Source organism: Pygocentrus nattereri, chromosome 5, assembly GCF_015220715.1.
Source record: "Pygocentrus nattereri isolate fPygNat1 chromosome 5, fPygNat1.pri, whole genome shotgun sequence".
Taxonomy (NCBI): domain Eukaryota; kingdom Metazoa; phylum Chordata; class Actinopteri; order Characiformes; family Serrasalmidae; genus Pygocentrus; species Pygocentrus nattereri.
The window spans coordinates 34,791,323-34,817,866 of NC_051215.1; the positions used below are offsets into that span (position 1 = coordinate 34,791,323).

The 26,544-nt window shown below is 37.7% G+C and overlaps 1 protein-coding gene across 21 annotated transcripts in view; it reads right to left on the reverse strand.

Annotated features, from left to right (window-relative positions):
• Positions 1-673: 673 nt before the first annotated feature.
• kcnma1a (potassium large conductance calcium-activated channel, subfamily M, alpha member 1a) overlaps positions 674-26,544 on the reverse strand; it is a 212,960-nt gene continuing 187,089 nt past the window's right edge. For 6 of the 21 annotated variants that reach the window (XM_037538395.1, XM_037538393.1, XM_037538394.1 and 3 more), the window contains 11 exons: positions 24,274-24,397; positions 23,572-23,796; positions 22,145-22,337; positions 17,698-17,811; positions 16,717-16,800; positions 15,457-15,587; positions 11,252-11,446; positions 10,633-10,751; positions 9,840-10,058; positions 7,407-7,435; positions 674-4,818 (listed from right to left, as the gene is read on the reverse strand). In XM_037538395.1, the coding sequence (XP_037394292.1) occupies positions 4,667-4,818; positions 7,407-7,435; positions 9,840-10,058; positions 10,633-10,751; positions 11,252-11,446; positions 15,457-15,587; positions 16,717-16,800; positions 17,698-17,811; positions 22,145-22,337; positions 23,572-23,796; positions 24,274-24,397 (1,585 nt within the window). In that variant the 3' untranslated portion in view covers positions 674-4,666. The remainder of the gene's footprint in view (positions 4,819-7,406; positions 7,436-9,839; positions 10,059-10,632; positions 10,752-11,251; positions 11,447-15,456; positions 15,588-16,716; positions 16,801-17,697; positions 17,812-22,144; positions 22,338-23,571; positions 23,797-24,273; positions 24,398-26,544) is intronic. The other 15 variants (XM_037538406.1, XM_037538404.1, XM_037538403.1 and 12 more) reach the window with 5 other exon arrangements.

Sequence of the window (26,544 nt, forward strand, 5' to 3'; positions counted from 1 at the left end):
GTGTTAAAACTAAAGTATTTAACCTCCTGATGACAGAAACTACCATCATCACATGCCAGTTTATTTTATACAGCCATTTCTGTTCATCTTTATCAAGAGTGCCAATAACTGTGTGCACCTATATTACAGTTCAATCTTAGGCAAGCCAAAGGCTCCCAGCCAAGGGCTCTCAGCAAGGCCACATTACACGGCAAAATCACACAAGAAACGCTTCCCAGATTTACACTCAGTACTGCACCCCACTAAATAGTGTGCAGTGCACATTTTATAAAGTCATTTTCAGTTCTGCAACTGGCTTGCCTTAAATATATACTTCAGAAACTATTGGACATTAATCCACTTAAACATGCAAGAGAACCAGTTCGTTCCTACAGGAAACATTAGCATGCTTTCAGGATATTGCACCTGAAAGATCTGTTAGCCATGATCCATTAGACAATCAGTGCCATTAAATATGAATTTCTGCCAGCTTGCTTATGGTTAAAACCCGCATTTCTTTAAGTGTGTTTAAGATTAAAACCTGCATTTCTTTAGAGTGTATAATGTTAATACCTGCATTTGTTAAGCTCTTTTAAGATTACTGCCTTTCATTTCTGCTTCATAGAGTAACTGCTTAACTGCACTGCGAACATGAACATGGCAGCAAAGTGGAAAAACAGACAAGCAATCGGCCTTTAGAACACAAATACATCCATTTTAATTTGAGAAAATACAAAAAGAAACATGTACAATTTATGTACAAACTTTTTGTACAAGACAGTATATTTATCAGCAGGTTATATTTGACAGAGTCAGGTAGATCAACTCAGCACCATCAATTTCTCCATTTATCCATTAGCTAAAACAGTTCAAACAATTAAGTCTTCTATGAGTAACTCCATTTTCCTGTAATGAATATGCCAGTAATTAAAGATATAATTCAATGTCCTACATTGTTTTATTGAAATGAAAAGAAAAAAAAAACATCCCAATGCAATTTCAGCTTGTTAAGACTTAATTCCCTCAAAGCAGTTTATTCTATACAATTCCTAATTTTTAGCAACACCCCAATCTTTACAGTACTGTAAAATTGCCAGAAATCTGCGATGTGACTGGTGCATGATAAATATTAGTAAGTTTGCACTTGAACAAACAGTCCTGAACAAATGAACAGGTGCTGACAACTGAAAAAACTCATTTGGTGCCTCTCCTGCATCTTTCAGTCAATGTTATGTCTCAATGTGTTAATAATTTATGGTGATTTGCTTTAAAAAAAATTCATGGTATATTTTGTTCAGCTGGGTTATGCATATGTTAGCCACTCAGCCATGTGGATGCCACTTTTCGCTTTAGTGGGTCTTCAATCATTCCTCCTTTGTCTGACTGCACTGCCTGGCACTGCACTGGCATGGAGGCATGGATGGCTTGGATGTTCCCCATGCCAGTGTTAGATGCCACTTCACATCTTCACATTTTAACACATGACTGAATGATGCTGCTGAAGAGGCACCTTCATGGCACTTGAAACAGTCTGATATGCTCAGGATACCTTTTCACCTCATGCTTGATACAAAAAAGATCACCTGCTGTTTTCTTGCACTGGAGAAGAAAGTCAAGCTGAAGGACAACCATTGTTCATTATGTTGGGGACAGACTTTGGGGGTGAAAACAAAATGTACTGACCGATATTCCTGATGTGTTTTGATTGCTTGTTTTTAATGAATAATCCTGCTTCGTTATTTATGTTCAGGCTTGCTATCTGAGAAGTCTGATAAAGAAAAGACAAAAGAGAAATCTGTAAACAAGTCAGTGGTTGTGACAAACAAACAAGGACTGTAGCATTAACTAACATCATTTTTTAAAAGCTGACAAAATGGAATGTAAACTCTGACATAAAAGAATTCACATACAATTCTGTTTTAAAAAATATAGTATGCAATTTAGGCTAGCCTCCAAGTCCCTCTTTCATCAAACAAACCCTGCTTTCACTTTCTGCTCTTCTTTGTAATGTACTGCAGGAGTTTCATTACAGGAAAAGGATCTTACATAGACGAGTCACCTATGAAGAAAAGAAATTAAAATTGACTTTTAACTCCAATGTTTACCGATTCATTTTAGGTCAGAATTCCTTTTTCAGGCTAGCAAGTATGTTATTGACAACCCAATTTTACATACATTTTACTCACAATTCTTTTTTTTTTTAATAAATCTACTTGCTACAAAGTGTAACACCAATGTATGCACAATTCAAAAAATCACTTCAGGACAAAGCCTAGTTGGCTGCAGTAGGATCATACTACATCCAGTAGACAAACATTAAAGCTGAGATCCTTTTTCTTCGGAAAATAAAATGTGGCCTATAATGGGCAGAATTTACACAACATACTTTGACACTACACGTTTTTCCTCAGTAGATGGAATTGTAGCAACGTCTTTTTCTTCTTATGTCTACAATCATATGGCTATTAGCTCTCTGCTGATTGAGGAAACCTAAAGATTCTCAGTGTGCCTTCTGAAACACAGTTTTGAGTGAATGCACATGAAAATACTTCATGTTCCTCTTTATCCTGAGACCTAATTTAGGTCAATATCAAAATAGCATTATCAATTCTACCCTCAGAAAAGAAGGAATAGGTGCAAACCATTAGCAGTTAGCCATCTCATGCACCTTTCTAAGTCAATTTCAGCTGATTTATCACCATCGCTTTTAACTCAGATTTCAACTATTGTTTACATCTAAGCGCTGCATGAACTGTATATTTAAATCTCAGCCAATGAAAATGAAACATAGTACACGCTTTTAATTGATACAGCTACAAAGGTCCTTCAAAGCAGCCCATGTATTGAGTTTCGAAGCACACTCCAAGGAAACTGAATGGAGAGCTGAGGTTGTACCTTTTTGACTCAGGTTGTCTCCATAAGATAAATCTATCACTTTCTCTCTCTTTTTTTTATTTTTAAAGAAATGTGATATGTTCTGTTCCCAAGGGTAAAAATGGACAAACTGAATTGGTGTGCACTGTAGTCTTGGTAAGATGCATTTAAGATAATTTTAGAAATAAAGTTCTTTGATATGTATAAAAATAAGTACAAAATGATTACGCTCATATGGATAAAAAATAAGTATGTACGTACAGTATGTATAAATCTGGCAGAACATCCGAAGCAATGTTCCAAAGTTCTGCTTAGTATTTGTATACTTCCCACTTAACATAAAGGCTACACAGCCGTGTTCCTGTCTTGTTAAGTGTAGTTCATTCTATCCAGTCTATTACCAAAAGCAACATAAAGGATTTTCAAGATTTGATGATAATTGAGAACTATGATTGAGCTTGGCTTTTGCATCTGTCTCTTTATCGCTTTCATTTTTTTAAGGCATCACGGTTGGTCACAGAGAACATCCAAGCACATCTCTGCCTCTGTGCCAACAATGTGTCAGGCAGTGGCTACACTCAGAAGGAGGAACCATGAATGCCCACTTTTCGCAATATGTGGCATATTAAACTGTATGTGCATCTACGATGCTTTCTTCACGCCAGCTTCAGTTCCAGTGAGACAGAATGTTAAATATGATCTGAAAGCTCAATCATAGTAGGATTATCAGCAGGTGAGTGCAGTGTGTAATTCATTCATTTGATATTGATAACAGATCCGCAGGCACAAAGCATTTGTTTCTTGTGCCTCATCCAAATGACCACATCATGAGCTTTGATCACACCATTTTTTTTCCAACCACAGCAAATGAGTAGTCAAGCATGATGGAAAGATGTCAACAAAAGTAGTGCATATCCTCATAATGTATTGCCAATTTTGTAGGGCTACGTTGGGGACAACCTTTTGCATTATTATAAAACTATGGCAAATACATTCCCATATATATGAAGGCCTGGATGATGTGTATGGATGGAAATGAGACCACTTTTCCCCTCGCTAGATGTTCAGGTTTGTGCGATGCAACATTTACTCGGTTGAATGAATGCCCCTAGCGTGCTCCATGCAGGACTGAGGTCCACGCACACCCTGACACTTGCCACATTCATTTCCCATTCCTGCTACACAGTCCTGCCACGCAGTGAATCAGACACAGACACACTCTTTCTATGATCCAGTGAGCAACCCACACTTTTTTTCAGTTTGTTTTTCAAGTTATTCCACAATAACTTGATCAGGTTTAGTGCAAAAAGAAGCAGATGAGGGTGTGTACTGTAACTCAACGTGTGGGGCTTATTTGATGCTTCAGATGAGTTTCTTTGGGTAATGTCAGGATGAGATGAGTGACTGTGACCCTCATCCTCCATAACACAAACCCTTCTGCACAGAGTCAGGTCACGACAGACATGAGATATTGCAAAGAATTACAGGAAGTACTTTTTTTTTTTAAACATAATTTCAAAAAGTGCTAGGGGGCTGTACAATCCTTACTTGATTGTCATTATGTACATCACTATGTATACATTTATAAATTAAATGTTTCCAAAAGCATGGAAGTAACATTAAAGGTATACACATAAGAGGTCCCCTCCAGTTTCCATGATCGCGACAAGTCCCTTGAGCTGTACTGCAAGGGAAGTTACAGTGAATCGTCACCATTGTAGCCATTTCGTTATCTTCATCATCATCATCATCATCACTAATTTTTTCACAACAGGATGTTCCGTCTCCCTCCATGTCATCAAAGGCCAGGGATTCAGCATTCATCTTCGACTTCTCTGATAGGTGGAATCAGGCTGGTTGTGGATTTATACTGATTGACTTGATTGGCCATGTGAGTGCTCATCGGCTTGATTTGAATGTTCCTTGGGTAGGCATTTTCTGGTTCATCTGTAAACCATTTCTTTTCTGGGAGATAACCAGGCAGAAGAGGAGCAGGGGAAGATGGAAAGGACAATGTTAGTATAGAACGCTTGTGTACAGTACATTACTTACAGAAAAAAAAAACCTCTGTCTATCCACATTCACATTCAACAACCACAGGGTGAAAATACAGGTTGTGGTTCCACTAATGCTAATGCTTTCTCTCTTTATGAGACAGCAAAATGTATGTAAAATAAAATAAAAAAATCCAGCCTCTAAACACATTGAAGAACACACTGTAGTGTATAGAAATGGGGAACATCATGCTGTGTTTCTGCATTCATTATCACGGTGGGGACAGGTCTGCTCTGAAGTTCAACATTCCCTTCCCACTGTAACCAGCGCAAAATCTGGGAAATGAGACACAACGTGCCAAATTACAGACTTTAAGCCAACGTGTGGGGTGAATTTCTGTCCTCATCCTGCGCAGCTTCCCACAGGCGGTGTCATTTTCTAGCACTCTGACATTTCTAACTCCGACTTCAATGTGAAAGTGTGTGTGGAGCTCGGAGTGTCAGGCAGCGAAGGCCTGCAGGCTAGAGTGTCACAGCACAGGCGTTTGATGTGAGTGGAGTTGTGCCTGTGGTGGTGCAAGGAGTCAGCCACCTCGCTCTATTCCCCTGAGTTCACTACTGATTCTGGCACTCATATTGCCCTGAGACATCCTCCGGCATGGCAAGAGTTAAGAAAACCAATTTCAGAGGAACCGGGCTTCTCATCATGTTTTCCTTTCTTACATTTTGATGAGACTTCTGCCAAGAGGAGAACGTTTAGCTGTCAACTTCCCCTGGTCTGGATGAGCAAGTTCTGATCGAGCCAATCCACATTTTAGAGGTGGGGTATCTTGCAGTTTGTTACGTGAAGTGGGAAAAGAGCACTCTGAAATCTGGAGTGCTGGGAGATATTTAAAAGTAATTATCAACATATTTTCTTGCTAAAAAGTCAGAATTATCAACTACATCATTATACACTGTATATACCATTAAAGGTTTGGAATTTCATATGAATGTACTTTTTAAATTAATTTTATTTTATCTAGAAAAATCTTTGGAAGAATGTTATTCCAAAATGCTTCATACCCAGTTTTAAAAGTTTGGGATATAATCAGTTTTTTTTAAAGAATAACAGTGACATATATTGGAAAACAAAAATGGTGATATTAATCATAATATGCCAGTGATATTTGTGATATGTGTAAAGACAACTCCCTACAACACATAACATGGAAAAAATATAATGTATATTTATAGATTCTAAACTAGACAACACAGAGTACTTCTAGATGTTGCTGGAAACAAGTTATTCAAGGATAAAAACTGCCCTGTATTATACAGTCATTATCAATGTTTTTGTCACTTGAGAAATACAAAGTATTATGGGTGATGGATATTCACCTGCATAAATTTAACTTTATGCAGTTATTATAGAATCAGCTGCAGCTCTATTTAACATTGTGAATACACCTTTTTCCTAATTATTTGTAATTATATAACCCTGTGAAGTGAATTTTCTATATTTTTCTGAAAACACTGATTCCAAACTTTTGAACAGTGGTTGCAAAATTAACAGAAGTAATGTACTCTATAAGTGTAATTATAGTATACACAGTAAGCACAGATTTTTAACTTTAAAAAGTAAGTAACCTTACTGCCTTATTTTTTATTTTATTTTTAAGTTAAGAGAATTTCTAATAGTAAATTAATAGAATAATAACTCATTTTATGTGCTGTTAACATATTACTCATTTGATAAAATAAACATGGTAAAGCAGCTAGCAGTAGCTTCAAGTTGAAACAATTAACTTCACATTGTAGTGGAGACACTCTGGAATTCAGTTTTAGATTGCTAAAGGAAACCATGAAGTATTACATTTTCATAATTTTGCAACTCATCCAAACCTCAGACAGTATATCACAAATCAATGTATGTTGCATTAGAGACAATCCATAGTTTCAGTCACTCTTTTTCCATAAAAATTATTAATTAACATAATTTTCAAAAGCTGTTTAAAAATAAGTTAGGTGTATCTAATGCTCTATCAGCTCTTTTCCCAACCTGGGCAAGTATCGTCTTTCAAGTATCGGCATCAGGTTAAATGCCGATAACTGATCATGTGAACATACTATTTCCACTGATTCAAATGGAGTATTTGAGGCTTAAGATTCATCAGACTGGTGTATAGGAAAAATGTGCAAACACACAGACCTCTCACACAATTTGCCTTCAATTTAACAAAGAAACCAAACCTACTGATACAAACAGGGAAGAGGAAATCAAACAAATAGAGGGGGCCATCCAGAGAAACTTGTCAGATGAACTCAGGCATAGAGATAAAAAGATAGAGGATGATGATCAACCACATGCAATGCTCAGATGATCCTAAGCATGACAAAGAGTTAGGCAACAGCAGCAGCCATTTGCTTTCTGTTGGAAAGCAATGGTGAAATGTAGGCATGATTTCCTTTAAAGTAAAATCAACATCCCCTCTCATAACAGTGCTCCACAAGGACAAAGTTATGATTCAGATATCTCACAACAGGTGCTATATCATGCATAATCATTAACTTGCATACCTTGGCCCATTCTATTCATCCTTGTTGCACTTTAGAAAAAGAAGTGATCTAAGTAAGTTTTACAGTTCTTAAGGCAAGTAACATGTCTAAAACACTCTTATTGACATGACTTTTTATTTTAACTTAGAGTTTTAGATAAATAAAACATTAGAAATAAATGCCTCTCATTACAAACTTCAGTTAACTACAAATGTGTTTCATTTCTACTTAAGTACTGTATGTCTTAGTTACATCTCTAATACACATGAATAAAAGCCTATTATTGCATCTTTATTCCTGTAATATATACTTCAAAGGCTCTATATTTAATATAATAAGTTAATGCCCTACTTACATAAATAATTCTGTTACAAATCTATGTCTTAATCAAAGTAAAGTTCTACAAATGAACCAAATCACTGTAAAGACATAATAAGTGAGTTTTGTTTTCTTTGTATATTCAAAGTTCTCTATGTTCTCCCAGCCAGGGGATATGTAAATATGCTTCAGGATATGTAAATATACTTCTAGTAATCAAATATTAAACTTCCCATTATACCTTGCAGTTGCAGGTTTTTGGAAGAGATAGAGTTTTCAACCACAACAACTCTGTAACACGTTTTCTACTAGCTATGCATGTCTTTTATCATTTTGTTCTGGACATTATTTCCAAGAAGAAAAAAAAAACATCACCAAGGATCCTGCATCGGCAAGGCATTTCATAATCTTACCAGCTCTACACCCCAACTAGCAAATTCAAAACTTACTAAAAACATTGCTAAGAATAAGCAACACAGACTAAAACATGAACATGCAATTGCAACTCACACGCACAGAGACAAATGAGAATGAAAACACTCAGGAAGGCAATGAATGAACTTGTGTGGTCGAATCCTGCTCTACTACAAATGAGCTTCAAATGGAAAAGAAGACCTAGGCCATGTCAGAAATTGTACAGTCACATAAATCTACACCACTTAAACACATTAAACAAACTAAGTAAGAAATATTTGTATATGTTTTATATACAAATATCAGTGCATAAACACAGTCATACATTGATACAAAGACATGTACTTCTGCATACAGATACATTCTTCATGTAACTCACGCTAATAAAATGATGTGATTTTTTCAAATTAAAGCAAATATTTGCCCAAAAACAAATTTACACCCCCAAATGTAGTCAGCCAAAATCTTTGGTACCTCAATTTTGGTTCTTTAGTTTAGTTACACTAGAGCTATAATACAATGATAAGGTAGTTAACAAGTAATTGAAGCTTACAACCACCTGTAAGCACTGTTCAAATTACATGCCAAAGTCCTCACAGACTTGTCTCATGCAATGTTAAGCTGTAATTCCTAATAGACTCACTTAACTATAACAAATTGTAGGCTTCATTGTGGCTGCTACAACTGTTTTAAGGCATGTGACATACTTAGGAAGCAGTATGAGATAAGCTGCGCATACAACTTAACTAGTAGTTATATATTCACTGGATTTTTTTTTTTAGGTACAACTACCTTGTCTCTACACTCATTGTCTATTATAGCAGGTTCAATTATCACATAGGTGTGCTTCTACAATTACAGACTGCAATCCATCTGTTTCTCTGTACAAAATATAGTGTTTATTGAGAACAGTCCACCAACCACAAACACCCTGCCAACCACATCCTGTGGCCAGTAACACAAACCAACAGATCACCTCTAACTTTGCATAGGATGGACCATCAGGGTGGGGGCATCTAATAGAGTGGACAGTAAGTATAAATATTGTTCAGAAACTCCAGTGCACCAACCTAACAGGTCAGTGTCACTGCAGTGTCCACTACTCAAATAATCCTTGGTCCTATTGGGTCCTGACCCCCTACATACTGCAATCTGTGTTTGTAGAATTACAAAGTGCACTTACATGCTAACTGGACCATGTGTAGGAGGTGTGCTTAATAAAATGGCCAGAGACTATGAGCTTCCATCAATTTTTAGCTAAATTAGCTTCACAGCTCCAGTACAAAACTGAAGAATTAAACGTTAGACACATAACATGTCTGCTCCATTTAAGAGAAGGAAAAATAGTTTAAATGGACAGTTTTGGCCAAACCATCACTTTAAGAAATCCTTTCATAAAGCTTTTTTTGGAGAAGTAAAACTCTGTAAAGTTCCCCTGGCATTCTCCTGCATCATTATAATGGAACAGCCATATGCGGACCAGTGCTGGTGTTACCCTGATGTATGGTGTGGTTGAGATGAGGCGATGCATGTGTGGTTCTAAACGTGGGCTCAGAGCAGGGCTCAGAAGGGTCACATGCAGATGACCACGGAGCAAACTCACAAACAAAACAAGAAATGTTAAATACAAAAAAACATACACATTACCCTTTCTGTACGACATTGCTCAAAAGACAGCAGTCAACAAGCACACACACACAGAGCACACACTGCCAGTCTTACTTGTGTTTGTCTCGGGTCTCACGGGCTTTGCTGCTGCGGTTTTGCCGGTTGGTGGCCGGAATGGAGTGGACCGAGGAGCTCTTCTTGCTGGATGAGTGCGAGGAATGAGAGGAGTGGCTGGCTCGGGACTGGCCTGCATTGTGGTCAAACTGCATCAGGCAGAAGATCAGGTCTGTGGGGACCAACTCAAACTCATAGGGTGGGTTGGTGATGACATATCTGGGGAAATATGTGGAAGCATTGGTGGTGTGTCCAGGCAATATATGCATATAAAACAATTTTAAAACTGGACATTTGTATCTATTCATAATGTGGCTTAAAGTAATAGTTTGGTTAAATAGACTTGCTTATGTGGTTTCTGAAACTGTATGATATACAGGCAAAAGCACACCTTATAACCTAAAAGCAGTAGTAGCAGGCCTCTGTACTTTTCCAATTCTAGCTTCTGTTACTTTGATTACATGAGCTTTCTAGCTCCAGAGCAAAACTAAAGAAGCAAACTTCAGACACCAAACTGATCAACTTTTTGTAATATAATTTAGATTTTTTACCAAACTATTGCCTTAACAGAACTTTCCTTGAATATTTGTTTTAAATAGCATAACAAATATCCATATATGTGTGCTTTACTGTATATCTACAACCACTATAACAGTCATTAAACACTGACAGCACGGACTGGCTAGAAACTGTAAAGATTTGAAGTTTTTTTCCTATGGACTGTAGACCTGTCAATGAAATGTTCTGAGGGAAAACACTTTGGCAGAGAAATGGTCAGCAGAAGACAGCTTACCTTTTCGTGCACTGGCTCGGTGTACTTAGGTGTGCATCTCTTAATCTATAGATCCCAAAGCACAGCATGTTGTATGTCTTCAGTGCTTTACAAAACAAGTCCCCATAGCAACCACCATCCTGAAAGAGATGACAGTTAAAAAAAAAAAAAAGAATTAGAATTTGAGCAGCTGTTGAAAGTTTGGGAAGTGCCTTTACGTTTGAATACTGTCTCAGAAAGACACAGGGACATGGGGATGACACGGCTAGTCACTTGCTACACAAGGCTTTACAGTAAGTGTTTGCAAGCCAGAGAAATATCATCTGAATTTGTATCATCTCTGCGTAGCCCGAACACTATTGTGACATGGACTAAAAAATAGGGATCAGTCTTACACAGCTGATAATGCAGGAAAAAATGCAAGGAATGGTTTGAGACAGGCTTATTTTTCCACCCAACTGCCTCTTGCACATACACATATTCTCTCTCTCTCTCTCTCTCTCTCTCTCTCTCTAGGCCTCCTCTGCGTGCCCAGCATGTTCAGTTTGCATTAGTGGGTGGCAGAGGCGTGGGACAGGGGACCGCATGCTGTTGGGGAAAGTGACAAAACGTGTCAGCTCCTCTTAAGCATCCCACTTACCCCTAAGTCTGCAAAGGGCCCGTCGTACAGGGCCAGCTGGGCCACCCGACACCTGTCCCTGTTAGCCAGCGTCTGCGGTGTGCTGTAGCCTCCACGCAGTGCGTTCTCCTCTGCCAGCAACGCCTCCAGCTCCGGCGTGGCGCCTCCCGTGACCAGTGTCCGGATCAGCGTGAGGATATTATCGTTGAAGTATGTCTGAGGAGATAAGGTGGGGGATACGGACGAGAGCGCCATTAGAGCCGCAACAGCAAGGAAGACGATGAGGCTTTTCCAAGCCATCCTGAGCCTTGTTATCTAGACCCCGAGCTGTCTCTTCACATCGTGCTCCCCACCACAGGAAGAGACATGGGAATGCAATTAAGCCAGCTGTTGTTGTTGTTGTTTTTTTTTCCCCTTTCCTCCCCCCTTGCTCTTCACCGTTCATTTGATAGCAGCGGCCATGCTTAACAGGAGAGCACTTCACACATGCTATTAGCAGAAGACCTCTCTGATATCAATTATCATTACTAGATCTAATTAGAGCTTTATGTGGCTCAGAATGCAGTCAGTGGGTGAGCTCTTGTGGGAAATGGCATTTGGAGCTGCAGAGTACTGTGCAAAAGTCAGAGTGCAAAAGTCTGTGCATTTATTTAATTTCCAGTCAAAATGGCAAGTAATTACAAGTAAGTCATTTTCAGAAAACTTTGGAGTTAGAGGTGTAACTTTTGTGTGTTTAGACATATCAGAACAAGTTCTGTGGCTTTTTTGTGTTAAATTTAGCTATTGGACATGGATGGGCTAAGAATGGTCTACACTTACGGATCTAGTTTTAGTTAACTATATTGATTTATTTTGGAGCACTTGTCATTTAGCTTAGAGATCTTTGCTGTTTCTCTTGCTACTTTGCTTTGGATTGGCTTCCACTGTTTACACATTTTGATAGATACAAATTTAAAGGAATAAATGTAAATGTAAAATGATATCAGTAGAAAAGTCAGTCTCTCAGTTTGTCACCTTGTTATTTCTGCGTATTTCTATTTTTCATAGTACAGTTCTGACACATCTATCTGTGATCCGTTATTGTATGGTGCTGATTCTGTATTGCTGCTAGAGCCAAGTTCCTTTAGCATGTGTATACAAGTCTGCAACTGTGTGTGTGTGTGTGTGTGTGTGTGTGCGCATGAGTGCTTCGGTGTGTCAGGTGCTGGCGTGAGTGGCAGACGGAGGTGGGACTCGGACTGCGTGCTGGAGTGACACCTTTCTAGGCCCCTGACAGCACCATTCAGCTGAATGATGGATGAGAGCTGTCTATTAGCCAGCTTCACCTTTGTCCAGAGTGGAACGCACTTGAAGGCTGCTTTGTTCTAACTTCACTTAAAGTGAAAGGTACTGGAATTAAGCCATCATGCGGATAAGGTTGGGGGGGGGCAGCAATGGTCGTAAGTAAGAGAAAAAAAGGGAGAGGAAGAGAAAGAAAGAAAAAGTCTTATCTCTCCCTCTCTACCTAAGATGACATTGTTTGGAGATTAAAGCTTTTGGACCTCATAGGAGCCCACCTTGTGTGTCAAGGCATGCCATTAAAGAGAGCTCGAGCACTTACCTTGTTAAAAGATCTAATAAGCCTCTTGAAAGTTCATTTCATGACACATTATATGAAGAGTCTTGGCAACAACTTTCCTTTTGATGTCATTGCAGCTGACACTAGTGTCTGATCAATGTGGCGTTTCATTTACGAACCTTCTGCCTACCGGTAACGCGCCAATCCTACATCTGAGCACACCACAGCCTGAGGTTTCCTCTTTCCTATGCACTATTTCAGAGGATTAGCTTCAACAGATCACGAGACACCTTCATGTAATTCTATATAACACCTCATGATGGGAGTAAAATGGAGCTGTGATGAAGCTTCTGACAGGTTACTTTGTTCACTCCATCATTAAGCTATATAACAGAGCACACACGGAAACCTCATTGGAAATGCAAAACCGCTATTCAATACCAGTAAAACTGTAACAATAAAAAAATTGTTCCTTTGTTAATTCTGTGTCATAATGAAAAAAAAGTAAAAATTAAGGAAAGCAATATGGAAACACATAACAGGGAGATCATTTAGGACATTTTCACAAATTATACAGGTTTAGTTTTATGATTAAATACATGTGTAAAATGGCCATGAAGTGCCATGTTTAAAAATGATGAAAATGTGCATTTTTAAAAATTCAGTATTTGCTAATATAAACCATTAAAGTCAACCTGAAACTAAAATTGACCACTTAAGACAACCTTTTTAGCTCATGTATCTGCTCAAATTAAGCAGAATCCATATCATACAAAGAAAAAACTCTTGCTTTCCTGTTAGGGCTGAAAGATGAATAGTTTTGTATCAAAATCACAGGTTGAAAGAGTCTTCTTCTTCTTTCGGCTGCTCCCTTTAGGGGTCGCCACAGCGGATCATCTGCCTCCATCTTGCCCTATCCATTGCCTCCTCTACTTTCACACCAACCATCTCCATGTCCACCTTCACTACATCCATAAACCTTCTCTGAGGTCTACCTCTTCTCCTTCTCCCCGGCAGCTCCATCTCCAACATTCTTTGCCCAATATATCCACTATTCCTCCTCAACACATGTCCAAACCATTTCAACCTGGCCTCTCTGGCTTTATCTCCAAACTGTTCCACCTTCACTGTCCCTCTGATCTGCTCATTTCTAATCTTGTCCAGCCTTGTCACTCCCAACGAAAATCTCAGCATCTTCATCTCCACCACCTCCAGCTCAGCCTCCTCTCTTTTAGACAGAGCCACAGTCTCCAAACCATACATCATAGCAGGATGCACTACTGTCTTGTAAACCTTCCCTTTCACTCTTGCTGCTATCCTTCTGTCACACATCAGCCCTGACATCCGTCTCCACCCACTCCATCCTGCCTGCACCCTCTTCCTCAGTTTGAAAGAGTGCAATTCTTAAATTGCAATAACTGAAGTTTTTATCATACAATATATTATTAGCATGTTGTGTTGTCAAGTTTTAAACCTAATACCTCTGAGTTTGTGAACAGCCTGTAGATTAGTCAGATCAATCAGAAGCAGTGCTGTATGCTCTACATGTGCTGTATATATGCTATCACAATCACAGCTAACTGGTAGTCTGGCACACTTAGAATTCAAGCCTCATGCCAGAAAAAGTGGATGTTCTAGTTTGCAAAAAACAGGGCTGAAAATTAATTTATAGAAAATAAATTAACTTAAAACACAATTGCAATATTAGTCTGAAAAACTGCAATGTTTTTTCCCCAAATTGTTCAGCCCTCTAATCATTAATCAAATCGTAATGGTTTCTGTTTGACTCTAAAATATGTCCAATTTTAACCAAATCACTGTGAACCAGCGGGCAGAGAACAACAATATTAACCAATAATGTTATCTTTCACTTCCTTCTCCCTTCCCCACTTTTCATTGAGCAACTCAGCTCTCTCAGAAACGTTCCCTAACACTGTGTTTCACACGTGAATATGTTGTAAAAGAAGAATGTGTTAACTATTCCAATTCACATTGACTTTAAAGATAAATCAAGAGTAAACATCTAACAAATGGATAAATATATTAGATAACAAAGATGGTATTAACAGGGGTTAACATGCAATCTGCCATGTGCTTCTACAATTTATGTAGTTACTGTACACAGGTTGTTGTTATTTGCAGTTAGTATTTTTGGTCTAAATTTGTCTTTATTATGACATATTTAGTTGTTTAGTCTTTTAGCTGTATTAACAACACTCTTGATATACGCAAAAATCATGTCATTGCATTATTCATGATATTATCATGATGAAAATAATGACATATCGCCCACCCTATAGGTAAAATGTTTACTCAGCATAAGAAATTCGTAACTAGTTTATGGCTGACATGAATTTATCTGCATAATCCAACTTAATACTAAAAACATCTTACTTAATTATTTATACCTAATTGTTATTTCAATAAAAAATAAGCCATATAGATTATTACAATATTTTGTACATTGAATTGTTTAAAGTTACACATACATGATACATAATTATGTGTTGGTAACAAAAAAAGATTTATATAAACCAATGTCTCATTTTACTGCTGTGTATCTACCATCTTAGTTAATATCTTTACTTGATGCTGTAAATCTGTGTATTCTGAGCTATAGAACTGCAGGGTGAATAATATATTTGTAGGTGATCAGTGTTAAACTCACCGCACTCATAAGTGAGTCCAACACACTGACAGCAAAGGCAGTCCCACAGGCAAAGGGTTGGGTCAGATATAGCTCTGTGTCTGGGTCATCATCATCATCTTGGTCCAGGAACTGAACGTTCGAGTCATTCACTGTGGCACAGAAATATACCATTACTATAACTATAAGATAAGTGCTGAAAATTCCCATTTTAAGTAGAAAAATAGGGGATTCATCTTAGCATGTTCAGCTACTCTATTGTAAGACTGGTGTAACACTGGATAAAAATGGATAAACAAGTGTGTAGTGAATACTGTGCTCATATGTTAGATAAACAAATAAAATAAACAATGAAGAAAAACAAACAACCATGCACTTTGGAGATCATGCATTCTGAAAAAAGTATAATAAAGTATAATTAATAATAATACCTAAAAAAATCTACCTGAGAAGGATGTGCCATAAACATTTTTGTAAAGGTTGTGAAAAAAAAAAACATACAGTATTTGTTTCCTAAAACTGTTGGCATCTGCTCTAATAATATTTCCCAAGAATAAATATTGAAATGCATAATGTGTGGAGAATAACTACCACTCCAGAAATGTTAATGTTAATCTTCACTATTGAAGAAAACTAAGTATAAGGTAGAAAACACAAGCGTTGCTGTTCAGCAAAATTGCCCAATTTTGAAAAATCTGCACGTTTAGCTTGACTGCAACAGCGGTGCATCTGAGGGTATTTTCTAGAGTAGCCAGTGTTTGGAGAAAATGCCCTGAAATCCAGTTGTATTTGAACATGGCTTCATACAAATCTTTGTTTCACCCCTCTTCAGAATGTATGCTTTAGAGATTAGGACCAGCTCCAAAATAAATAAATAAAAATAAACAGCTTAAAGGAAGGTTTTATCTGGAGGGGTTTTTTTTTTTGAAATTTGATTTCTTCCCAGACTTCCTGTGAGCTGTGGAAGAGAAATGTCAGTCTTTCAGACAGGCTGCTGATGAAAAAGAGCCTGGGCTCCAGAAATGAACTGCAGGGAGATGCTATGGAAACAGCCACAAGGACAGACTAGCGTGATCAAAGGCCTAGCGATGCTCTGAGAGAAGGGGGAAAAAAATCATAAAAAAGTCCAAAACAAGACAGTCAATTTCAACCAGAACCAAGAATAAAAATGTGTTCAAAGTGATGCCATGGGAGCAGGCCTCATCTGCAGCCAGAGAAATCAAGACAAGCCGATGAAGGAGGCAGAGCATCAGTGTAGTGGAGGACAAAGGCACAGCTTACCCAGTTCTGTTATCATTTGTATGTTGGTTCCACTGTTTTTTTCCTGACTGAATGAAACCAAAGGCAGTAGTTTGCCAGGCTTAGCTAATGATGATAAAACAGTGTTGAGGGGAGATTGTTATTGAAACAAGTTCAAAGGCAAACAAAAAGGAAGAGCATAAATGAGAGTATCATGTCAAGAGTGGGATTAGAAATCTAAAGGTACAGTATCAGTTTTGAGAGGGGCACAGCATCTGGAAGTACAGAGCGAGATACCAGACATCTGTGCCTAACTGGTAAACAGAGCCTGCCTCCATGGCATGTGGGTTTTAAGCTTTCATTGCTGTAGCGGCAAGGTATTTGAAAGGAAAACCACTCGATGGGATTAAGGCGAATTTAGGAGAACACCTAAAAATGGCTAAATGTTCGTTTTAGCTTGTGTTTCTCGCTATTTTGGCTACCCTAACAGTACTGAGATTAAGTGTCTCAGATGTGGGCCTCTCGAAGCCCCTCATGGGCCGTATCTGATTCCTCTGGTCTAGAGGGACACATGGAATCGGAGCATGCAAGAACTGTGATGTTCCTTGCATTGCAGGCACTTCCGCTGAAGTGCACTGTAATTGGGTCAGTGGAGAGTTAGAGTGGCCAGTCCCGTGTGCTTTAGTGCCCTCTGAGATCTGAAACTTTCATGAGTCTTTCTGCTCTGGGAATACTGCCACCGTCATTGTTATTAATAAATGGACCCATTTTACAACATGCTTTTTGCCTTCTTGCAGGTCCAGCTCCCATCCGCATGCATTAAAAGGGCTTTGTTAAACACATATACTTTGACCTGTCCGGCCATATGTTGCAGCACACTGTTCATTGACATACTAGACAACTCGTTGGGCACAACATTACGGCACCATAAAAGACACAGCTGTTAGACTGCTGGACAGTAGTTTAGATTCTAATCACACCTGACTTTGACATGGTAGCAGCATAACCGTAGTCATGACTCACCTAGTTCAGTAATGATTGGGATGTTGGAGCCAGTGGTAACGGATGCCTGGCGAACCAAGCCATGCACTGGACTGTTGTCTGGAGATGACCTGTCCATGCCAGGGGGTGTGAAACCTGAAGAAGAGGGGGAGGGAATACAGATCAAACTTCTCAGCATCTAGAATAGTGACATATAGACAGAAGGTTCAGTAGACCTACCCACAATCCAGCCAACCGTGCCTTCTATAGTAGCAGTTGTTGCCATGCTGGACAAACTTAACAGAACACTGTCCAAATCCTGTTCAACCTAACAAGCTACTGTAGCGATCTTTGTTCGGTGTCCCTACCTAACACTGAGTTTCCAGTTTAAAATGCTATGCTTCTGAGATGGACTATATTGCTATAGCTAGACAGACTGACAGACAATGAGAAATTTAGTGCCACACTAATGTTAGTTCAATATCACCACAAATTTACATTCAATCTATCCCAACAGGGTGACCTTTCACACAAATACAAAATAAATTTCATTTGAAATTTTAACATGGACGGGTAAAATAAACAAACATAAATTTATGAGCATTACTTCAGTTGTTTTTCTAACAGTAGTATAAGCAGTAGGAAAAATCCCTTTTACTGGGGTTGCTGTGCGGTTGCTAATTTGTTTATGTTCAATTAAGGAAATATTTGAATGTCTATTTTCTATTATAAGTAGTATAATTGTTTTGCATGAGAAAGAAAGAAGAAAACCCTTGTGACTGGGGTTTCTTTGCAGCTTTTACAGACTATAAATTCAATCAAGCATTTAGATTACTAGACATTACTTTCACAGTTTCTTCTAGTAGTATGGTACTACTAGTAGTAGGTTTTTTCATATGGTAAAGAAATAAAACCCTGTGTCTGGAGGTGCTGTGGACTTGGATATAAATGGCTTTGTACTGCTGTAAGAGGCAGACGGTGTCAAAGATGAAAAAGGATGAAAGGGCCGAGGCGGCAGCCTAAAACACTGCAGTGTGGATATTTAGCTTTTAAGGGTCAGTCGAGACATATTTAGCATTTGCTGCCTTCCATCAACTGGAGAATATAAATTTTATATGTTGTTCATTTTGTTACCATAAAATTGGTGAAGTGGATCCTGAAAACCTTTTATGTGAAAACGCGATTCTGAGCCATGAAATACAAGCGGCGGTGACAGGACTATGAATTCACATGACTTGACACTTTTGCATTTCCTCAAGCTGACAAGTAAACACCTTAAATCAGTAATGCCATATGCATAATGCATCAGGCCTGTTTTGACATCCATCATTTAGTGCTGACTAGAGAAAAATGCAAGCGTATAGTTCTTTTTTTGTTTTTGTACAGTAGCAAACATAATGCAGGCAATAGATTCAGGTCACAAAGTTTTAAAAGGAGCGCAGAATTCTGTACGCTCGCTGAGCATCTTTTCAGCCGAGAGACGCGAGAGCAGGAGGAAGACACCAACACTTCCACATTTTCCCCAAATTTCAGATTCTGAACAAAATAATTCCATCTCCTGTTGTTTACTCTGTTAACACATCACAAAAGCAGTGACAGTCCGAGTCAGGCTCCTCGCTGAAAATCTAAACAATACCAAATGGGGGATCCTTTTCGTAATGTCTGTGAAATGTGACATTCACTTTTCATAGTGAAGACAGGTACGTACTACCACAGTTAACATTTGCACTTTTGAACATCAAGCAGAAGTACAGCATACTGCAACTTCTGGTAAAGGTAGACATAGCACAGCCATAACATATTATACCATATCTGTGCTGGTTACCATTAGGAAAAGGGAGAACCTATGGACCTGTGAACTTGTGTTTATATCAAAAACAGTAACAATACAATAATGAACATAAAACAAAGTTGTATGCACTGACGGGTAAAATTTTTAATGGGAAAAACCATTTTCTCTATATATCTGTACCACACAAAGTGTACAGTGTTGATGTGTTGGGCTCTAATCTACCATCTCCATTATTAGTAGGATTCACATAGGCAGTGGCAACTGAGTTTCTCAGACCGAATGAAACAAAAATGCAACAAAATGACCTAAGTGGAATTCATTCCCACAGTTATTCCTTTCCTAAAATGGTTCTGAAGTTTGGTGCAGGCTCCTTCCCCACACATTCCACAGAGTTTTGCCTTGAATGAACGCAGAGCACAGCTTTCACAAACTAATGGGTTAGAAGAATTAGTAAGTGTTCCCTAAATAAAACTTTATGAATTATAAAGTCGTAACTTATTGGAATGTCTATTATTATATGAACAGATTAAATAAACCACAGGTAATGCTCCATAATGCTGCATCTTACACTTGAAATTAAGGGCAATACAAAGCTTGTGTTTTACTATAGTTATCAAGCCTTCACAGTCTAACATTCTGCACTATATATACAAAGTAAGTGGAATCAGACTTTTGGAATTAAATGGAATCTCCAACAAATTTTATTATTTTATCCAATATGTAATTTAAGTTCCCTGCAGAGGATGTTCCCTGTTCCCTGTAGAGGCTAACTTATTTTTACTTAGAAAATCAAAAAGGCATGTAATTTGCCTGAAGGAGTGCAAACATTTGCAATGTATTTTTCATGAATCAAAATGCCTAAACACAGAAAGTTTCCACACTTCTCATTTATGAAAAGAAACGCAAAAGCTTCTCACTAAACCAATTTATTCTTTAACTAATTTATTTATTGAACTCTAACAAGTCTCTAAAGGTTTTAATAGTCTGATTATATTGTATTTAACTCTTCCTACAACTGCGATGGTGTCAACTGCAAATAATCATGTTAAATTAAGATTAATGTAATAATTCTTTTTAAAATTTTAGGGAACAGTTGAGGTAATTAAAAGTGTTCACTGTGATTAAATGGTTTTATGCAGAAGCTTTTCTTTTGATTCTTTTGTTCTGAGGCTGTAGAGGAACAGGATGTGGACTCCCTGGCAGAAAGAGATGCCCCCAGGCACTACTCGTTTTGCACTTGTCTATACCTTTCCCCTGGCAATAGGCTTGCTGATTTAGTCATTTACACCTTCTTCTTCAAATTCAGCACCCTGCACTGAGATGCTAAGAGGCTTGTCAGTGGCATAGAAAAATGGTACAGGGTTTTGGAAGATATATACTGTATTTAAAACTTAACCTGGTAATGTTATTACTATTTTATTATCCGCAAATTATTTAATATAAGCAGAGTTCATGCAGTGTGAATCATATAAACAAATAATGAGGTTTTTCTTACTGGAAAGAAAAAAATAAATAAATAAAAACTTAGTAATGAACGGATTACCTCTCCTCACTTGTTAGACTTTTAATGAAATAAATCTACATTATCTACAATGTTCCTGTGTAGCTCATGGTGCCAGATGTTTAGATGAATTAATATGGGGAGCAGTAATGACACACTGTCTTCCTGTGTCTCTCCCACAAACAGAACGATAAAGGTCTATTATCAGCCATGCTGGGAGGACCTATTCTTCAACAAACCCACCGTCATTGCTGAGTAATAAAGAGCATTTCAGTTAGCCTCACAAATGTCTCTCTCAAACGCTGTCATTTCAAGGCTTCAGCCGTATTTCTCCTCACAAAAGTGGCTCCTCCATAACAGTTGAAATCTTAATTGTTGTGGGCCAGCTTGTGTGGGCTGTGTAATTTGCGTAATGAAGAGCAGCTGAAGAAGTGGTGCTGCTGATTTGTACTGCCTGCTTAATGATGATGAATCCTGATGGGCACAAGAGGGTTACATGTTTATCTGAATGCATAAACAATCTGTTCAACTCAATTTGTTGGCAAACAAATCTGCCGCAGCCCCACTAATGGAGGCAAATAATGCACGGTCTGCAGTGTGATATTTAGGGATGTTTAGCAGCTCTCAGATTAGAAGGAAGATGATACCACACACACATAAACAGATATTATGAAATGTATGAACTGTATGAATACATGGAAGGAGAACTAATCACTTCAATCAAGTTAAGAAGTAAGATGAATAAACTATATTACAGAAGAAAACAGAATTTATGCAAAAATATCTATGTTTCTCCCCCTTTACTCTTAAAAAATAAAGGTTCCTAAGTGGTTCTCAAGTGGAATGTAATGTATGTAGAAATAAGGCTTTAATTAGCCTAGAACCCTTTCTTTGTGTTGAAGTAGATTCCAAATACAGTCCTTCTATTGCATGAACTTGATGAACTCTTGTATGCATGTTTATTTTTGAAAACATTGTCATTTGGTGATATGCTTGTTGGAATTGCCTGTTTTACTGTATTTGTTTTCTATTTTTTATCTAAGCATCCTAGTAGCAGGGCAGAGCCTTTTGTCTTTGAAAGCACACAGCAATCAGCAGGTTTTACTGTCTAGCAGACTGATGTTGCAGAGGAATATTCCCTCTGCCAGCCCAGTCGCCTCAGGCCATGTGCAGAAGTGTCCTAGGCCACTCTTTACCTTGGGAATTAGCCTGCAAGACCCCAATGCTGTCATCAAACTGCATAGATTTGATGTTGAGCGATGCCAAGATGCATTCCTTGTCCTGCAGTGAAGCATCGTCGATATTGTTCTGATTGGCTGACAGGATAACGCACATGTCGCAGAGGTTGATGTTGACAGCCCTTAAATCAGCTCGACTTAATGGCGTCCCCTTCAGCCAAAAGAGAGAGAGAGAGAGCGATAGAGAGAGAGAAAGAAAGAGAGAGAGAGAGAGGAAGAAGCAAAAATGGAGAAAACAAATTAAGGATTGAGCCAGGGAGGAGCACTGGGAAATTAGTTAACAAGTATTCTTTTTTTCTAAAGGCAGTGACATTCAGTTGATCTAACTATGCACTGGGGGATGTGGAGATGTTCTCTAATCTAAAGGGTAGCCTTCGCTGATGGCAGCGTTTTGGGTTCACTTTTAATATTCAGTCAAGTCACTGATAACAAGCTCTAAAGGAGGCAGCTGGGCCAGTGTTTCACACAAGCAGCATGGGCCTGCAACAGTGCAGACTAACACTGTGCAAACGCTGCTTGGAGAAACAAGCCGGCATATTATTAAAGCTTTTACAACACATAGTTCCCACCAAACAACCTGAGCAGTTGAAAAATATTCTACTTATAAGTGATAACAGCACACAAAATATAAATGTGCTAGAATTTTTGCATAGGCCACATTTTCCTATCTGTTAAATTCAGCAAATAATCAGTAAATATGCTTAAAAATATATATATATATATATATATATATATAAATATATAGTTATTTTCACTTAAGAAAATTAGCCGTATACAGAATTTCCACAGGAGCATAAACTTTTCTATATGACTGTAATATGCAGATATTTGACAGAGGGTTCACTACTGCTCCAGTGGCACATACTCCCCAGAAGAAAGTCTGAGAGTCGGAGAGACTGCTGATTTTAAATTCAAGATATACATAAGTATCAAATGTATTTTTATTTTCTGCAGAAAATACATTTGATCTTTCAAAATATAATGCATTTTTAAAAAGTCTTGCTATCTGCTATATGCTATTTTTTTCTAGCATTTACAGTAACTATATTATGTTAGCTTTCACCTATCCATATCCATATTAAAAACATATATTTGAAACGATTGGTGCTTCTTTATTTGACATTTTCTTTGAATAAAGACTGTAAAACACACTAATGTGCTACCATGAATAACTCCACAGCTGTGAAGATCTATGGCACTCGCCGTTGAATCGTGCAACCAAACACACAGCTATGATGCTACTCACAATAACACACTCCCACTCCTGTTCTATTGCTTAATTAACACCTGAACCTGGTTCAATGCTTCTTGAAATGTCCGTGAAATACTTTTGTCTCCTCATGGCTTAGTAAACGTCTAGCCTAATACTTCTGCAATGTACTCACAGGTAAGATGGAGACTTTAGGGAAGTTGTGAAGGCTTTCCCACTCTCTCCTCAGATAATCCAGCGAGCCCACAAACACAATGTGCTTCAGCTCGTGGTAATGGAAGTTACTTGCTCTTAAAGGCATCACTAAATTTCGAAGGCCAACCAGAGCAGACGTGACGTCTCCGAATATACAGACCACTACGTGTCCGCTCAGAACCGTCATGGAGGCCTCACTCCTTGTCTGTGGAGAGAAAATCTTGTTAGGGACAAATTTAAACTAAAAGAAAGCAAATCTGGTAACTGAAACAGTATTACTTGGTATTTGGACACACACTTCTGTTTTATAGCACATACAGGCTGGTAAACTGGCAACTTTAAAACAAAACACTGTGGTTAAAATAACAAAATTATGTAACCAGATTCTGTAACCACATTTAATTCATAACCCCCCATCCAAATTGCTAAACCATTTATAATTATTTAAGACTAAGAGTTTCTGCTGCTTGTTTAAGTTTAAAAAAACTTGATCAGTAAGAACAGCTGTATTTCACAATTTAATTCACAACACAAACTCATTTCAGTCAGTAAAACAGCTTTTAACTAAAATTAGAGTATTCAACTCAAATCTAAAATGTATTAAAGGATATTGAATTTTTAGTCGGTAGTGGTCACAAAGTTTCATAATGCACTTTTTTCCTTTTCTTAGAACAATACCCACCAGAATGACCTTCTCTATGTCTTTGGATGGACACCAGTGAAACATTCCTGTGGAGTCATATCTCTTCACATTAACATCCATATTCTCAATCTGCTCATTTCCCGGGATAAGAAGAGGGTCGTGTCTGAACATGAGCATAAGGAGAAAAGAAAGAAAAAAATGCAGATCTGTGCATTAAACAATGATAATGGAAGAAAATGTTGACAGGGCTTATATTAAATAATAAACCTGTAGTTTACAAAAATCATTTACACGTTTCCATCAGTTTAAAAATCTCTTTCCTACTTTAGTCTCACAACATGCTGAAAGGAGCACCTACAACTATTTATTCCATAATAAGTGTCCTAATGTTAATTTTTTCATGGTTAATTCATGGTGCACTGTGATTTAATGTTATTTCATTTAAATAAAAATAATAATTACATACATGTCTGGTTATTTTTATATCCAAGAGATTAATTTGCCAAGCTCACTAGCACATCATCAAACAATTATTATCATTAGCTTCCATTCAAGTCCATGACATGATTTATATACTAATAAAGACTATACAGTATCATATTCACACCAAATATATTCATTCATTAGAAATATTAAAATGAGAAAAGGTTTAATTTACTGAACAAGGTTGTTGAATTACTCATTAGTTGCTGATTAAAGTTCTCAAGTAGAAATAAAAAAGAAATTAATTTCAAATAAATAAAAGTACTCTTGATTAATTTTTGCGATTAATGCTTACCAATTGTAGGATTAGTTTCTGTATATACTGAGAGAGCTTTGCGTGCCAATCACAATACTGTGTAAAAGTCAGAGACCACCCATAATTTATTTAATTTACAGTTAAAACAACAATATATAATTTTTCAGGAGATTAGATATAGATAAGAGGAAAGTGAGAGGAAAATGAGTGTAAAAAATAAGAGCTTCCAAAATTGCATTTAAAATGATAAAAAGAAAAAAATTAAACCCCTAACAATTGTGCAAGACCTGGTAGACAACCAAAACTGTCCCCATCAGATAAACAGTACTTAAATCTTTCATTTTTAAGAGAAGAGAAAATCAAGTTCCACTCTTCCTTCAGATCTGAAAAAATCTAGAAGTGTTCTACTGTGAGAAGATAACTCATAATGGACATAAAATGATATGTAGTCAAGAAGCTTTTACTGAAAAAAGGAAACAGACACAAAAGAAAAACAAATTCAAATCAAACCAAGAAGCTGTTGCTTTTTTAAAAACAGTCCAGGCTTCAAGATCATTTAATATGTTTGGTATTCCTTGGATTTATAAGAAGCAGAAAATGCAACCAACTTCTAAGACTGAATTTTGGAGGTGTGGACAAAATTTTCCTACAGATTTCTGTGAAAAAACTAAAAGTAGGTCTCTCAAAAAGAGTGGATGCTGTAATAAAGCAAAGAGTGGATTATTTGCGTATATATAGAGATATCCTTTTTCTGATGCTGAAAAATGAATTTTACTTAAAGTTAAAATGATCTTAATGGCCATTTTGACTAATACTGGAAAAACGGTGGTCTCTGACTTTTGCACGGTACTGAAAATTCTCATTAACTATCTGTATACTGCAGAATGTTTGTGGAACTAGAGCTATGTAAGAGTAAAAGAATGACTAATATCAATCATTAGGTTATGCAGAACTGTTAGTATGTTAACAAAGCTGGAGATAAAAGGTACAATGTCTAACTAATGTATTCATGCAAAAATACATATACTTTTTAGTACCCAAGTGAGCAGCTAACCTGCTAATTTGAATGAACCAGAATAGAACCAGTGAAGTAGAGTTTAAAAGCTAATGTCACTGTGCCAGAGCTTGTGCAGGCATTTAGAAGATTGTGGCTGTTCACAGTGAAAGTGAACAGTGGTGTACACTCTGGATGCCCCTAACTATGTATTTTTCTCATAACCGCCTCTATTATCAATGAGAACCTAATACCACCATACAGACAGTAAGCCATGCTTATGAGAGTTACTGTATACATTGTACAGTGGCAACGGTTTTATTTTAAGGTGGTACTTTATATGTTATAATTGTGACATTAATCAAAGGTCCCCTAGCAGCAGCAGTGAGGTGACAAGGTCCGTCACTGTCAGGGCAGATCCACACAGCGGACTCCGTCCAAGCGGTTGCGCTTTCTGGGCTGCCTACAAAGTGCCTTTGCTGGTGACAGCGGTGGAGTGGAAGAGAGTGAGCATGAGCAGAGCGCTGACTGAGTGGCACCAGAATGGAACGCCAATTACCGGCTTTTACCCCGCATC